At 45.4% G+C, this 17,884-nt stretch overlaps 1 protein-coding gene across 1 annotated transcript in view; it reads left to right on the top strand.

Annotated features, from left to right (window-relative positions):
* LOC115171937 (uncharacterized) overlaps positions 1–17,884 on the top strand; it is a 208,202-nt gene that overhangs the window by 156,028 nt on the left and 34,290 nt on the right. Inside the window, exon 7 of the mRNA XM_029729200.1 lies at positions 15,985–16,158. Within this exon, the coding sequence (XP_029585060.1) occupies positions 15,985–16,158 (174 nt within the window). The remainder of the gene's footprint in view (positions 1–15,984; positions 16,159–17,884) is intronic.

The following is a 17,884-nucleotide window of genomic DNA, read 5'->3' as shown; positions in this document are numbered from 1 at the left end:
TTGTTTTTTAATCAGAACTGGTTGCTTATGGGTATCTTCAATATTACTATTCTCATATTTTTAATTAATAGATTTTATATGTGTATATATTTATTTGTTTCATGCAAAACGCTACATATCCATTGTTTATCAGGAATGGAATGTTGGTGTCCTGTATATTTGACTGTGATATGTGGTTGTCTCACCTAGCTATTTTAAGATGAATGCACTTACTGTAAATCTCTCTGGATAAGAGCATCTGCTAAATCAGGAGTTCTCAATCCGGGGTCTGTGGAGGTACTGCAGGGGTTCCATGGCACCCTGTGTCACATCGTGTGTGTAGGTGGCAGGGAAGTCAGGCGCAGGAGAAACAAACTTGGTATAAATGGGAGTAGTATATTAATAAAATAAAAACAAAAACTCCAAAACCAAAGTACATAATAAAATAAATGTGGGTACAAGAACCCGTCGCGCACCAATCCATAAACACGAACATACAAACAAACAATGTCTGACAAGGACATGAGGGGAAACAGAGGGTTAAATACACAACATGTAATGAATGGGATTGGAACCAGGTGTGATACAAGACAAGACAAAACCAATGGAAAATGAAAAATGGATCAATGATGGCTAGAAGACCGGTGACATCGACCACCGAACACCACCCGAACAAGGAGGGGCATCGACTTCAACATAAGTCTTGACACCCTGACTGTACTCGTTGCAATGTAAGACGTTTGATAGAATTTTCAAATGACACAACCACTTTGCCTGCTCTTAATTATGGCCTAATTTAATGGAATGCATATTTTTTTTACCACCTAGATACATATAATATAGCCATTGTTTAGCAGGAATGGAATGTTGGTATCCTGTATATTTGACTGTGATATGTGGTTGTGTAACGATTGCAGTAGTGGGTGTGGAGTCAGGCGCAGGAAACAGGAGTAGTTGCGAACGGGCTTTTAATGAATTGCACCGTAAAAGGCGAAGGGGCAGGTTTTGGGTCGAGAGCCAGACCCTGTCCCCTGGTTGGAATACGGGGGTCTAACTGCGGTGGCGGTCAGCGCTCCTCTTCTGTTGTTCCCCTGCTTCCCTAAGGGCCTCCTGGACAGCCCTCCAGGTCTCCTTGGAGCGCTGTACCCAATCCTCCACCGCAGGAGCCTCGGTCTGGCTCTGATGCCACGATGCCAGGACCGGCTGGTAGCCCAACACACACTGAAATGGTGAAATGTTAGTGGAGGAGTGGCGGAGTGAGTTTTGGGCCAGTTCGGCCCAAGGTATGTACCTGGATCACTCCCCTGGCCGGTCCTGGCAGTACGACCGCAAAAACCTACCCACTTCCTGGTTAACTCTCTCCACCTGCCCATTGCTCTCGGGGTGATAACCGGAGGTCAAGCTGACCGAGACCCCCAGGCGCTCCATAAATGCCCTCCATACACGGGACGTGAACTGGGGACCCCAATCAGAAACGATGTCCTCCGGCACCCCGTAGTGCCGGAAAACATGGGTGAATAGAGCTTCCGCAGTCTGTAGGGCCGTAGGGAGACCGGGCAACGGGAGGAGACGACAGGACTTAGAAAACCGATCCACAACTACCAAGACCATGGTATTCCCCTAAGACGGGGGAAGATCGGTGAGAAAGTCCACCGACAGGTGGGACCACGGCCTCTGTGGAATGGGGAGGGGTTGTAACTTCCCTCTAGGGAGGTGCCTAGGAGCCTTACTCTGGGCGCACACCGAACAGGAAGAGACATAAAACCTCATGTCCTTAGCCAAGGTGGGCCACCAGTACTTCCCCTTAAGGCCTAGCACTGTCCTCGCCACTCCAGGATGACCCGACGAGGGTAACGTATGAGCCCATCGAATCAATTGATCACGGACACCAAGCGGCACGTACTTACGCCCTGCTGGACAGTTGGAAGGCGCAGGCTCCAGCTGTAGCGCCCGCTCGATGTCCGTGTCCACCTCCCATACCACCGGTGCGACCAGCTTAGAGGCTGGAAGAATGGGAGTAGGATCGATGGGCCGATCCTCAGTATCATAAAGACGGGACAGTGCGTCGGCCTTCGTGTTCATGGAACCTGGTCGATATGAAATAGTGAACTGGAACCGGATAAAGAACATGGCCCACCATGCCTGACGCGGGTTCAGTCTCCTAGCTGTCCGGATATTCTCCAGGTTCCGGTGGTCAGTCCAGATGAGAAAAGGGTGTCTAGCCCCCTCAAGCCAGTGTCTCCACACGGTCAAAGCCTTGACCACAGCCAACAGCTCCCGGTCCCCCACATCATAGTTACGCTCCGCCGGACTGAGCTTCCTAGAAAAGAAAGCACAGGGGCGGAGTTTCGGTGGCGTACCCGAGCGCTGAGATAGCACGGCACCCACCCCAGCCTCGGACGCGTCCACCTCCACTATGAATGGTAAAGAAGGGTCCGGGTGCGCCAACACAGGTGCATCAGTGAACAGTGCCTTCAACTGGGTGAAAGCCCTGTCCGCCTCTGTCGACCAATGCAAACGCACCGGTCCTCCCTTCAGCAGTGAGGTAATGGGAGCCGCTACCTGGCCAAAACCCCGGATAAACCTCCGGTAGTAATTGGCAAAACCCAAAAACCGCTGCCCTTCCTTCACCGTGGCTGGAGTCGGCCAATTACGCACGGCCTTAACGCGGTCACACTCTATCACCACCCCCGAGGTGGAAATGCGATAACCCAGGAAGGAGACGGCTCGTTTGGAGAACTCACACTTCTCAGCCTTGACATATAGGTCATGCTCCAGCAACCTCCCAAGCACCCTGCGCACCAGGGACACATGCTCGGCGCGGGTGGTGGAGTAAATCAGGATGTCATCGATAAACACTATCACGCCCTGCCCATGCAGGTCCCTGAGAATCTCGTCTACAAAGGATTGAAAGACGGCTGGAGCATTCTTTAACCCATACGGCATGACGAGGTACTCATAGTGGCCCGATGTGGTACTAAATGCGGTTTTCCACTCGTCTCCTTCCCGAATACGCACCAGATTATACACGCTCCTGAGATCCAGTTTCGTGAAAAAATGCGCTCCGTGAAATGATTCCACCGCCGTAGCGATGAGAGGTAGTGGGTAACTAAACCCCACTGTGACGGAATTTAGACCTCTCTAATCAATGCACGGACGCAGACCTCCCCTCTTTTTCTTCACGAAAAAGAAACTCGAGGAGACGGGTGAGATGGAGGGCCGAATTAACCCCTGTCTCAGAGATTCCGTGATATATGTCTCCATAGCCAACGTCTCCTCCTGAGACAAGGGGTACACGTGACTCCTGGGAAGCGCAGCGTTTGCCAGGAGGTTTATCACACAAAATTAAAACAAACATATGACCAACAGAGGTTTCTGGGTGAGTTTGGTGCTGACTCACCTGGGGTGAACGAGGAGTGTTCTGCTTGCCTTCTCGACTCCGAGGGACCCCCCCAGCACCGGTCGACCGTGTGTCCTCGGCGACCACAATTGGTGCAGGAGGAGCGCCCTCCTCCGGTTCCCTTAGATGCAGCCACTCCCAGCTCCATGGGAATGGGCGACTGAGGGTAGGAGGTGGAACTGATAGGACCCCTTCTGAACGCCCGCGGGCAGCCAGCAGATTGTCCAGTCGGATTGGCATGTCTATCAGTTCATCCAGGGAGAGTGTATTGTCCCGACACGCTAGCCCCCTGCGGACGTCCTCCCGGAGACTGCACCGGAAATGATCCCTTAGGGACCTGTCGTTCCACCCGGCCCCCGCAGCTAAGGTCCGAAACTCCAGAGCGAAATCTTGTGCGCTCCTCGTCTCCTGCCTGAGATGGAACAGTCGCACACCCGCCGCCCGGCCTTCTGGAGGGTGATCGAATACGGCCCGGAAACGGCGGGTGAACTCAGGGTAATTCTCCCTCGCTGAGTTGGGGCTGTTCCAGAACGCGTTGGCCCATTCCAACGCTCTCCCCGTTAGGCAGGAGACGAGGAGGCTGACACTCTCCTCTCCCGAGGGAGTCGGTCTCACTGTAGCCAGGTATAAGTCAATCTGCAGCAGAAACCCCTGACATCCCGCTGCTCCTCCGTCATACTCCCTCGGGAGCGCAAGACGCAATGCTCCAGAACCCGACGTAGGAGGGAGCGGAGTAGGTAGACTACTCTGGTGAGTCGGGGGTGAAGAAAGGAGACCACTCCTCTCCCATCGATCCATCCTCTCCATCATTTGGTCCATCGCAGACCCGATTCGATGGAGCACGGTGGTGTGGTGGAGGACTCGTTCCTCCATAGACGGGAGAGGGGTGGTAGCTGCTCCTGCTGACTCCATACTTGTAGAGGTGCGGGCTTCTGTAACGATTGCAGTAGTGGGTGTGGAGTCAGGCGCAGGAAACAGGAGTAGTTGCGAACGGGCTTTTAATGAATTGCACCGTAAAAGAAAAGTACACCCACGAAAACACAACTGGGTGTGATCCAACAAACACAATGATCAAATAACACATACCACTGCATGAACAACAGTCAACAACAGAAAGTAAGCCCGCACACAGAACAGGTGGGGAAACGGGCTTAAATACTCAACAACACTAATCATACACAGGTGCAAACACTCAAGACAAAACCAACAGAAAAGGGAAAAAGGGATCGTGGCAGCTAGTAGGCCGGTGACGACGACCGCCGAGCGCCACCCAAACAGGGTGAGGAGTCACCCTCGGCAGGAGTCGTGACAGGTTGTCTCAGCTAGCTTGTCACGGTTGTCGAAAGAAGAAGCGGACCAGTGCAGCATGTGTTTCGTTCCACATTTTATTTACACTGTGAAACTATGCAGTACATATAAATAAACTGAATACAAAAAAAACGGGACGCAGAGTTAACTTCTTCAGCCTACCATCCCGTTAGCGGGATCATTTTCCAGCGAAAACTCCTAGCGACATTAGCATAACGAAATTCAATATTTTTTTTTTTCAAATATAGGGCTGTCTCATATCGTTTTATAGATACACCTCTCTTGAATCGACCCTCGTTGTCCGATTTCAAAAAGGTTTTACAGGAAAAGCACAATATTAGATTATGTTAGAGGAGTACATGGTAAAAGTCGCATCATATGAATTTTCCGAGCAAGCACACCCATCACATATAAACAAAAAACAGCTAAATGCAGCACTAACCTTTTACAAACTTCATCAGATGACACACCTAGGACATCATGTTACACACAGCATGCAATCTTTTGTTCAATAAAGGTCATATTTCTATATAAAAACAGCATTTTACATCGGCACCTGAGGTTGACTAACATTTTCCCATAAAATGCGTCCCGGGAAACTGTGCTACAATTTTATAAATAACTATTCGAAAACGATTTTTTTTATACATATTGTCAATCTAAGATTTATAGATGAATATCTCTTGAAAACACCAGTCAAAACAGATTTTAAATTAACTTTACAGGGTAATCACACTTTGAGATCAAATGGGATGCGATACCCAGAAATTGAGCTCGAAAACGTAGCTCGGCGCCACCTGTGAACAATAGCACGTAACATCTTATATTGTATAATATCGCCAATAATCCCTCACCTTTAGTTGTCTTCATCAGAAATCACATCCCGATGTCCCAGGTCCATGACAAATGTATTTTCGGTCGAAAAAGTCCATGCTTTATGTTCCATTAGCTTCCTCTTGCTAGCGCGTCCTAAGGCTGTAATCAAATGTTGATCCGTGGGCGGCAGCTGTCTAACGCAAAATGACTGTTTACGGTAAGTGAGGGTCGTTCAAACATGTCAAACGTTATATCAAGTAATCGTCAGTGCCTGTTTCAACAAGAGAACCAATCAGATTCGAGTGGGACGATTTCATTGTGTTTCAAAAAACTTCCAAAGGTGGGGGCAGACACGGCCGCCAACGTCACAATGCTCATGGCCCTCAGACTGTGACCAATTGCCACATCGTCTCTTTCACTGAGTTTCCACCGTAGAACCCTCAAAACACTTTGTAAAGACTGGGGACATCTAGTGGAAGCACTGGAAAGTGCTCAATTTTCATTTTTTCACGTTGTGAATTATAGGTAAGGCTGTGAAGTCGAGTCGACAATTCAGATTTCCACTTCCTGGTTCAATCGGTCTCGGGGTTTTGACTGCCATACGAGTTCTGTTATACTCACAGACACCATTCAAACAGTTTTAGAAAATTTAGGGTGTTTTCTATCCATATAAAATAAGTATATGCATGTCCTAGCTTCTGACTTTGATTAGTAGGCCGTTGAAAATGGGAACGATTTTTTTCCAAAATGCGCTGTGGCGCCCCCTATCCTAGGGTAAATCGAAGAAGTTAACATACACAAACTCAAAACTAATCTCCCAGAAACCCAGGTGGGACAAACACCAACTTAAATATGACGTCCAATTAGAGACAACGATGACCAGCTGCCTCTAATTGGAGATCATCCCAAACAAAACCAACATAGAAATACAAAACTAGAACATGAACATAGAAATACACCCCCTGTCATGCCCTGACCCTCTCTACCATAAAAATAACATCTTACTATGGTCAGGACATTACCTCCCCCCCAAAGATGCGGACTCTGACCGCACCTAAACGAAACAACAACAACCCCCCCCCCAACAAAGGGAGGGTAGGGTGGGTAACTAATGTCTATGGCGGCTCTGGTGCAGTACACATAACCTAATCCGACGGATCCTCCAACAGAGGAGGCGGCTCTGGTTCAGGACGTAAACCCCGCTCTGCCCGCTGATCCCTCTGCTTCTGTGCCACTGGACCGTGGCTCATCGCCGGAGGTTCTGGGCTGCAGGCTGCCGCTGGAGGTTCTGGGCTGCAGGACGCCGCTGGAGGTTCTGGGCTGCAGGACGCCGCTGGAGGTTCTGGGCTGCAGAACGCCGCTGGAGGTTCTGGGCTGCAGGACATAGCTGAAGACTCTGGACTGCAGGACGTCGCTGAAGACTCTGGACTGCAGGACGGCGCTGAAGACTCTGGACTGGAGGACGTCTCAGGAGGTTCCGGACTGTGGGCCGTCTCAGGAGGTTCCGGACTGTGGGCCGTCTCAGGAGGTTCCAGACTGTGGGCCGTCTCAGGAGGTTCGAGACTGTGGGCCATCTCAGGAGGTTCTGGACTGTAGGCCGTCGCCGGAAGCTCTGGACTGGGAATGCGCACTGGAGGCCTGATGCGTGGGGCTGGCACAGGTGACGCCAGACTGGTAACACGCACCTCAGGGCGAGTGCGGTGAGCAGGAACAGGACACCTCGGAGTGGGCAGGCTCACTGGAGGCTTGATGCGTGGGGCTAGCACAGGAGGCGCCAGACTGGTAGCACGCACCTCAGGACAAGTGAACTGAAGTTTATTGTTGAATTCGTTTTTTTGCTTTACAGTCAGGGACAGTATGAGTGTAGCCAGATCCTTTTCACTCGCTATCCTTGTTTTAATTTCTGGTTCACCAGACTCGTCATCATCCTCGAGACGAGGGACAGACAAACGACCTGCTAGCTAGCCAAGCTTGTCGGTACAGCTAGGTAAGCTAGCTAGCTACTCTACCAGCAGCATCCTAGTTATCCTAGCTAGTCGGTACAGCTAGGTAAGCTAGCTACTCTACCAGCAGCATCCTAGTTATCCTAGCTAGTCAGTACAGCTCGGTAAGCTAGCTAGCTACTCTACCAGCAGCATCCTAGTTATCCTAGCTAGTCGGTACAGCTAGGTAAGCTAGCTAGCTACTCTACCAGCCGCATCCTAGTTATCCTAGCTAGTCGGTACAGCTAGGTAAGCTAGCTACTCTACCAGCAGCATCCTAGTTATCCTAGCTAGTCAGTACAGCTAGGTAAGCTAGCTAGCTACTCTACCAGCAGCATCCTAGTTATCTTAGCTAGTTGGTACAGCTAGGTAAGCTAGCTAGCTACTCTACCAGCAGCATCCTAGTTATCCTAGCTAGTCGGTACAGCTAGGTAAGCTAGCTAGCTACTCTACCAGCAGCATCCTAGTTATCCTAGCTACCACTACATCATCACTGGCTGCCTGCATTTCTTGTGGACCGATGGAGCTCCCCGGTTGTTTCTTCCACCTATTAAATCCCGTGGAGGGCTTCTCCCTCTCTCGTTGACGGATGCTGGCTACCTCTCTCTTCACTAGATGGACGGTAACTTTAGTGTTTAACCCCTCTGTGTCCAAGGACTGAACTTTTTCATATTATTTTCAGGCAGCCTCAAGTAGGCCGGACAAATTTTTTACATTTTTATTCTGATGAGAGCGAGAGAGTGAGAGAGAGAGAGAGAGAGAGAGAGTTAGAGAGTGAGTGAGTTCGGGACAAGGTAGCACGTCAGAGTTCCATATCCTCAGTCAGAGCAGTAGAAACTGGATCAGCAGCATGACAAGTTATCACGTCTGGTGCACAGGTCAGAGTTCCATATCCTCAGGCAGACCAGTAGAAACTGGATCAGCAGCACTACAAGGTATCACGTCAGGTGGAGCATGTATCAATACTGATAGGATGGAAAGAAAGGGAGCGCTGCTCTCGTATCAGTTTTCTCCGTTCAAATCTTTCCTTAACATTGTCATATTCTTCGTCTTCTGATGAGGAGAAATCATCGGACCAATACGCAGCGTGGTAAGTGTCCATACTTATACTTTTATACGTGAACACTAAACAAAACAAGAAAACGAACGACAGTCCTGTAAGGTGCTCACACTATACAAAGGAAACAACCACCCACAAACACAAGAGAAAATAAACCCACTTAAATATGGCCTCCAATCGGAAGCAACGACAACCAGCTGCTTCTAATTGGAGGTCGTTCTCAAAACTAACATAGAAATAGAAAAACTAGAAAACCCACATAGAAATAGAAAACATAGAACATAAACCAAAAAACCCCGAAACACACTAAACAAACACACCTTACCACGCCCTGACCAAACTACAATAACAAATAACCCCTTATACTGGTCAGGATGTGACAAACATAATTATTTCACAATACTGACCACGGATCAACTTCTATTATCACCTATGGCTGCAAATATTGAGGAGGCTTATTCTAATGCTTATCCAATAAAAATGCACTAAATCACAGACTTGGTACATCATTGTGTTCATGTTAGGCTACACATCATGAAATATATTGAGACAAATTACAGACCGTAGTCTACAAGTAGCAAAATACAACTCAATTGAACATAACATTTATTTCAATTTGATTGAATGAGGCCTATAGCCTACTGTTTATATTTTAACATGAAACAAACACAACAGGAGGGTTAAAACACAGAAGATCTCCCCCACACATAGAATCACATCCATCTCTCTGTGATGCTGATACATTTAGAACGAAGTTGACTACAAATACAAATCTACAAATGTCTTTGCAATTGATACAAACAAGCAACGTATAAAATGATACATCAAAGGAAAATCGAGATGACTGCATTAATTAATTCTGTGTTCCCGGTCCAAAATGACCGCCCCATTATAGCTGATTATAAATCCATAATAATACATATATTATCACCTAATGTTGTGTTAGATCTTTTTATCCACTTAAGATCTTGTGAACATTACAAGTTTGAACTTCTATTTGCTATTTATGGCCTGTAGGCCTCATTGACCTGAGCTCGTATGTCACGTCCTGACCCTTGTAAGATGTCATTTTCTATAGTAGAGTAGGTCAGGGCGTGACAGGGGGTGTTTTGGGTGGTTTTTCTATGTTTTCTATTTCTATGTTTAAGTCTAGTATTGTATTTCTATGTTGTTGTTTTTTGGGATGATCTCCAATTATAGGCAGCTGGTCCTCATTGTCTATAATTGGAGATCATACTTAAGTAGGGTTTTTTTTTCCACCTGTGTTTGTGGGTTGTTGTTTTCTGTTTCGTTGGATTTACCTGACAGAACTGTTGGCTGTCATTTTGTTTATTTTGTCTAGTGTTTGTTTTCATTAAAATATAATTATGAGCACCCAACACGCTGCGCCTTGGTCCCCTCTATACGATGCCCGTTACACTCGTACAACTCATTTTTGAGTAAAAAAATTATAATGTATGGATTATTTTGACTATAACAAATACTCAGATAAAACATATTGTGCTATTTATCGCAGACTACTTTGTGTTAAAGTTTAACAAGGACTCTCTCCTCCTCACCAGTGTCATAATCAAAGATATGATCAAGAGCCTCACATACAGTATATTGTTTGGTCATTGTGCTGCCACAGAATGAACTGTGAGCAAGGCCTCAAAAAAGCTTTATATACCAGAGCTGAGAGAAAATATATATATATGATTGAAACAATGTTGCGAATGTTTGTGAGAATGCCAACAGGTGTGTTTCCTGTGGGGGAAAGATTCTATTGGGGAAAGGTTCCCGTGAGGGTTGCCATGGAAGCCAAGAAGAATCAGGTGTTTGTGTGTGCGTGTGCTCAAACACACATGAATGTGGTGGTCTGGGAGAGGAAGTGTGTCCATCTGATGAATGGGCATGTGCCTGAACTCAATTCTACACACTAATTGTAGTCTCACCAGGAACACCACAGGTGTACAAAAGTAAAATTAAACACCAAAAATGTTATGAAAATCATCAAAATGTATTTTGTGTGTTCAGATGCACTGTGTGGACAAAGTCATGGAACCTTATGACAATCAGATAAAATGAACTACATTTTTCAGAAGGAAGTCTTGTAAATCGGTTCCATTCGACCGGAACACAGCAGGAGGGTAAAAAAAGTTTAAAACGATTCACAACCACTTAGTCTTTCTACGAGTGGTCTAAGGCAGGATAGATGAAAGATGTAATGTTGGTCTTTGTTGTGTTGAAGCCCAATCAAGCAGGAGAGACCAGCCTCCCCTGTACCCAGCTGTGTGTCCATGAAGAGTGACCGGTCTATGAGACTTCCTATATTCTTTAGAGAGGGAGACTTTTCTACTGAACAAAGGTAAGAATAACTCATGGGTCATGGTCAGTGAGTTAAACAACACTGTCTCTAGTCATTTCTCCTCTCCCATTTTCTCATTTCTTTTTGTTGTTTTCATAATCCATAAACTAATCCTTCTGTCCATTTTTATAGTCCTGAAACAATATTAAACAAACACAACGTTCCCTGTGTGTGTGTGTGTGTGTGTGTGTGTGTGTGTGTGTGTGTGTGTGTGTGTGTGTGTGTGTGTGTGTGTGTGTGTGTGTGTGTGTGTGTGCACTCCCTGGATGAGGAGATGTAATCCCATGTTTTGTCCACAGAAACCAACAGGAGAGATTAGAGTCAGAGATTCTCAGTGGTCAGTCTTCCCAGAGTCATCAAACAGACCTGGCCTCCATATTCAGTGTATGTGGTCCTGCTATGTAAATTTGTTTTTGTTTACCTCAAGTAAAGTTGATCTGTCAATCATTCATTAATGTGTTAATGAGAAAGCCTTTCTTCTTTTTCTTAATTGATTTACTTGATTTTTTTCAGTTGCTTGAAGAGAATATTATGACATTTGTGAAGAACGAGCTGAAGATGTTCAAGAGGATTCTTAGTCCAGAACTCCCAGAAGGCTTTGAGAGTCAGAAGCAGGATAAGGAAGTGGTGGATGCTGAAGATGAGAAGCAGGAGAGCAGTGCCAGAGAGGGGGCTCTGAAGATCACACTGCACGTCCTGAGGAAAATGAACCAGAAGGAGCTTGCTGACACACTGGAGAAATGTAAGATCTGTCTGCCTCATGTTGAATGCTGTTTTATAACATTTAAAAGCTGTAGCTAAAGTACAGCTAACATAGCTGTGTAACTCAATGATATTGTAGCAGCCTTAAAACCTCTTGGGGATAGAATCCCACTGACGGGCTTGCTAGCATGGCGGGAAATTCAAAACATCAAAAATCTAATAATTTCAATTTCTCAAACAATCAACTATTTTACACCTTTTCAAAGATAAACATCTCCTTAATCGAACCACATTGTCCGATTTCAAAGAGGCTTTACGGCGAAAGCATAAAGTTAGATTATGTTAGGAGAGTACATAGCCAAAAAAGTACACACATCCATTTTCAATTCAAGGACAGGCGTCACCAAAAGCAAAAAAACAGCTAAAATTATGCACTAACCTTTGACAATCTTCATCAGATGACACTCCTAGGACATTATGTTAGACAATACATGCATTTGTGTTCTATCAAGTTCATATTTATATCCAAAAACAGCATTTTACATCGGCGCGTGTCGTTGACAAAATGTGTCTTCCCCAAAACTGCCAGTGAATTTACAAAAAATACTCATTATAAAACGTGGTTAAAGTATTAAACTGTTATTCAAAGAATAATAGATTAACATCTCCTGAATGCAACCACATTGACAGATTTCAAAATAACTTTACTGGGAAAGCATACTTTGAAATAATCTGAGTACTCTGGTCAGAAATATACACTACGCAATACAGATAGCTGCCATGTTGGAATCATCTAAAATCATAAATAACATTAGAAATATTCCCTTACCTTTAATAATCTTCATCAGAAGGCACTTCCAGGAATCTCAGGTCCACAACAAATGTTGTTTTTTTCGATTAAGTTCATAATTTATGTCCAAATAACTCCATGTTGTTCCATGTTGTTAGCGCATTCGGTAGGCTACTCAAAATGGGAGGGAAAAGTCACGACGAAAAGTCAAAAAAAAAATCTATTTACGTTCGTTCAAACATGTCAAACGTTGTTTAGCATTAATCTTTTGGGCCATTTTTAACGTGAAACATCAGTAATATTTCAAACGGACTTCTCCTGTGTCTTGAAAGACGTTTTGAAAAAGGTCTCACCTCACATGAACGCGCATGTGTGCGCAATAATGAAGTGACGACATCCCAGGGACATCAACTTCCCAGCCTTCTCATCCAGTCTCTGTTCATCATAGACGCTTCAAACAACTTTATAAAGATTGTTGACATCTAGTGGAAGCCATAGGAAGTGCAAAATGAATCCTTTGTCACTGTGTGTTTTATTGGCAATGACTTGAAAATAGTACAGCCACAAAAGTTTGTATTTTTTCTCAGGTTTTTGCCTGCCATATGAGTTCTGTTATACTTAGAGACACCATTCAAACAGTTTTAGAAACTTCAGAGTGTTTTCTATCCAAATCTACTAGAGAGAGAGAGAGCCAGAGAGACAGAGGAGAGACAGAGAGAGAGATACAGACAGACAGACAGACAGACAGACAGACAGACAGACAGACAGACAGACAGACAGACAGACAGACAGACAGACAGACAGACAGACAGACAGACAGACAGACAGACAGACAGACAGACAGACAGACAGACAGACAGACAGACAGACAGAGAGGAAAACATGGCTCCCTTTAGAGGAAAGGCTGTGCAACCACTGCACAACAGCAGAACCTGAAACAATTAGAGAGTGTCCTTTCCCCAAATTTGAAAACCTTATTCAAGGTTTCAAAGACCTCTCTGATGAGAGTAGGCTGTCCGTCCTGTTGGGGGAGGACGCAGAGAGCTGTGGGTTGGCAGCACACTACATTGCTGCCTGACATAAATTGAGGGACAGTGTCTGACAGACCAACCACCAATCCCGTTGACAATTTTGATTCTTACTATTTTCATATTGTAAGCTTTGGCAATATGTACATTGTTACGTCAATAAAGCAAATTGAATTGAGAGAGACAGGAGAGAGAGACAGAGAAGAGAGAAAGAGACAGAGGAGAGAGAGAGAGACAGAGGAGACGGAGACAGAGAGAGACAGAGGAGACAGAGACAGTGAGAGAGAGAGACAACATTAATAATACCATCAATAATACCAATAATAATATAATCAGTCACACCAGTCAGTAATGCATTATGAAAACATTTACACATTTATACAGTCAGTTAAAAGAAGAAATTATTATAATTTAAAACTTTATAACAGTCCTACAATACTGTAGTATTAAAACAGACGTAATATTAATATCCTCTGTGTTATTTCTAGATTCAGATGAGCTTGCTGTGATTTGCCAACGTGAACTCAAATCTAATCTAAAGAGGAAGTGTCAATGTGTATTTGAGGGGATCCCTAAACAAGGAAACCCAACACTTCTCAATAAGATCTACACAGAGCTCTACATCACAGAGGGTGGAACAAGAGAGGTCAATAATGAACATGAGCTGAGACAGATTGAGACAACAACCAGGAAACAAGCAAGACCAGAGACTGCAATCAAATGTAACGACATCTTCAAACCCTTAACTGGACAAGACAAACTTATCAGAACTGTGCTGACAAAGGGAGTCGCTGGCATTGGAAAAACAGTCTCTGTGCAGAAGTTCATTCTGGACTGGGCTGAAGGAAAAGCAAATCAGGATGTCCAATTTGTATTTTCATTCCCTTTTCGGGAGCTGAATTTGATGAAAGGAGACAAACACACTTTCATTGAACTTCTTAATCACTTCTCAATGGAAACCAAACAATCAAGAATCTCCAACTATGGCAAGTACAAAGTTCTGTTCATCTTTGATGGTCTGGATGAGTGCCGACTGCCCCTAGACTTCCAGAAGAACAAGATCTGTTGTGACGTCACAGAGTCAACTTCAGTGGATGTTCTGCTGACAAATCTCATCAAGGGAAATCTGCTTCCCTCTGCTCTCCTCTGGATAACTACCAGACCTGCAGCAGCCAATAAGATCCCTTCAGGGTGTGTTGACCAGGTGACAGAGGTACGAGGGTTCAATGACCCACAGAAGGAGGAGTACTTCAGGAAGAGATTCAGTGATGAGGACCTGGCCAGCAGAATCATCTCACACATAAAGACATCAAGGAGCCTCCACATCATGTGCCACATTCCAGTCTTCTGTTGGATTTCTGCAACAGTCCTTGAACACATGATGGAACATAAGAGAGAAGAGATGCCCAAGACTCTGACTGAGATGTACACACACCTTGTGACGTTTCATACCAAACAGAACAATGAAAAGTATCTTGGGAAAGAAGAGACAGGTCCACACTGGAATAAAGAGAGCATTCTGTCACTGGGAAAACTGGCTTTTCAACAGCTTGTGAAGGGCAATCTGATTTTCTATGAAGAAGACCTGAAAGAGGCTGGCATTGATGTCAACGAAGCCTCAGTGTACTCAGGATTGTGCACACAGCTCTTTAAAGAGGAATGTGGGCTGTACCAGGACAAGGTGTACTGCTTCGTTCATCTGAGCATTCAGGAGTTTCTGGCTGCTGTATATGTGTTCCTCTCATTCATCAACAACAATGAGAATCTAATGGACCAACTGCAAACAAAATCCAATAACTTTTCTTTGCTGTTCAGAGATGAGCCTGAAGTTACTTTCTACAAGAGTGCTGTGGATAAAGCCTTACAAAGTGAAACAGGAAACCTGGACCTGTTCCTCCGCTTCCTTCTGGGCCTCTCACTGGAGTCCAATCAGAAGCACTTACGAGGTCTACTGACAAAGACAAGAAGCAGCTCACAGAGCCACGAAGAAACAGTCAAGTACATCAAGGAGAAGATCAGGGAGAATCCCTCTCCAGAAAGGTGCATCAATCTGTTCCACTGTCTGAATGAACTGAATGACCATTCTCTAGTGGAGGAGATCCAAAGCTACCTGAGAACAGAAAGTCTCTCAAAACCCAACCTGTCACCTCCACAGTGGTCAGCTCTGGTCTTTGTGTTGCTGACTTCAGAAAAGGAGCTGGATGTGTTTGACCTGAAGAAATACTCCAGATCAGAGGAAGGTCTACTGAGGCTGCTGCCAGTGGTCAAAGCCTCCAGAGCTGCTCTGTGAGTAAATAAAATGACATTTAAGTACTAATCATCAGGAAGAAATATTCAGTTTAGAGAAAAATATGTATTATAATATATATATAATATCATATTGAATAACATATTGAATCAGTGCATTGATGTTCACATTAGTATAACAATATGACCATAGAATTCTAGGAGACGGAAGATGAATCTATATGTTGTTTGAGAGAATAAACCAAATGCATCTGCCATTGTCCTTCTACACTACTGGTGTTAAATTAACAGTGTGTTTGTGAAGTAATGATGATCTCTTTGTCAGGCTGTCAGGCTGTGGAGTCACAGAGGAAGGCTGTGCTTCTCTGGTCTCAGCTCTGAGGTCAAACCCCTCACATCTGAGAGAGCTGGACCTGAGTAACAATGACCTGAAGGATTCAGGAGTGAAGCTGCTCTCTGCTGTACTGGGGAATCCCCACTGTAAACTGGAGACTCTGAGGTCAGTATTCCTGTAGTTGTTCAACAAGTGATAACTGTTCACCAGATCCACATGTGTTTACCAGGCACACATAGTCCACACCATATGTGTTTGGACAGTGAAGCTTAGTTTTAAATTTTACTTTATGCTCCAGCATTTTGAACTGTGTGTGTGTGTGTCCTGTTTGTCCAGTGTGTGTGTCCTGTGTGTGTGTGTGTGTCCTGTGTGTGTGTCCTGTGTGAGTGTGTCCTGTGTGTGTGTGTCCTGTGTGTGTGTGTCCGTGTCCTGTGTGTGTGTGTGTGTCCAGTATGTGTGTGTGTGTCCAGTATGTGTGTGTGTCCAGTATGTGTGTGTGTCCAGGTTGTGTTCTATGTGTTTGTCCAGTGTGTGTGTGTGTGTGTGTCTAGTGTGTGTGCACGTGTATCACTCAATGAACACACACACACACACACACACACTAGGGCTGGGAGATATGGCCAAAATATTATATAGTATTTTTAAAAAATTGGGCGGTATTTTTAGTTTTTGAGCAATGAAGGTTGTACATGTGCTTTATGAGCAGTGAGTGATCCCAGGGTGCTTTATGAGTAGTGAGTGATTCCAGGGTGCTTTATGAGTAGTGAGTGATCCAAGGGTGCTTTATGAGTAGTGAGGGATCCCAGGGTGCTTTATGAGTAGTGAGTGATCCCAGGGTGCTTTATGAGTAGTGAGTGATCCCAGGGTGCTTTATGAGTAGTGAGTGATCCCAGGGTGCTTTATGAGTAGTGAGGGATCCAAGGGTGCTTTATGAGTAGTGAGTGATCCCAGGGTGATTTATGAGCAGTGAGGGATCCCAGGGTGCTTTATGAGCAATGAGTGATCCCAGGGTGCTTTATGAGTAGTGAGTGATCCAAGGGTGCTTTATGAGTAGTGAGTGATCCAAGGGTGCTTTATGAGTAGTGAGGGATCCCAGGGTGGTTTATGAGCAGTGAGTGATCCCAGGGTGCTTTATGAGTAGTGAGGGATCCCAGGGTGGTTTATGAGCAGTGAGTGATCCCAGGGTGCTTTATGAGTAGTGAGTGATCCCAGGGTGCTTTATGAGTAGTGAGTGATCCCAGGGTGGTTTATGAGCAGTGAGTGATCCCAGGGTGCTTTATGAGTAGTGAGTGATCCCACGGTGCTTTATGAGTAGTGAGTGATCCCAGGGTGGTTTATGAGTAGTGAGTGATCCCAGAGTGGTTTATGAGCAGTGAGTGATCCCACGGTGCTTTATGAGTAGTGAGTGATCCCAGGGTGGTTTATGAGCAGTGAGTGATCCCAGGGTGCTTTATGAGTAGTGAGTGATCCCACGGTGCTTTATGAGTAGTGAGTGATCCCAGGGTGCTTTATGAGTAGTGAGTGATCCCACGGTGCTTTATGAGTAGTGAGTGATCCCACGGTGCTTTATGAGTAGTGAGTGATCCCAGGGTGGTTTATGAGTAGTGAGGGATCCCAGGGTGCTTTATGAGTAGTGAGTGATCCCAGGGTGCTTTATGAGCAGTGAGTGATCCCAGGGTGCTTTATGAGTAGTGAGGGATCCCAGGGTGGTTTATGAGTAGTGAGTGATCCCAGGGTGGTTTATGAGTAGTGAGTGATCCCAGGGTGCTTTATGAGTAGTGAGGGATCCAAGGGTGCTTTATGAGTAGTGAGTGATCCCAGGGTGCTTTATGAGCAGTGAGTGATCCCAGGGTGCTTTAGGAGTAGTGAGCGATCCCAGGGTGCTTTATGA

This window comes from Salmo trutta, chromosome 32 (genome assembly GCF_901001165.1).
Source record: "Salmo trutta chromosome 32, fSalTru1.1, whole genome shotgun sequence".
NCBI lineage: Eukaryota > Metazoa > Chordata > Actinopteri > Salmoniformes > Salmonidae > Salmo > Salmo trutta.
Note: the sequence above shows the minus strand (reverse complement) of the source record. Positions and strands in the feature narration are given on the sequence as shown.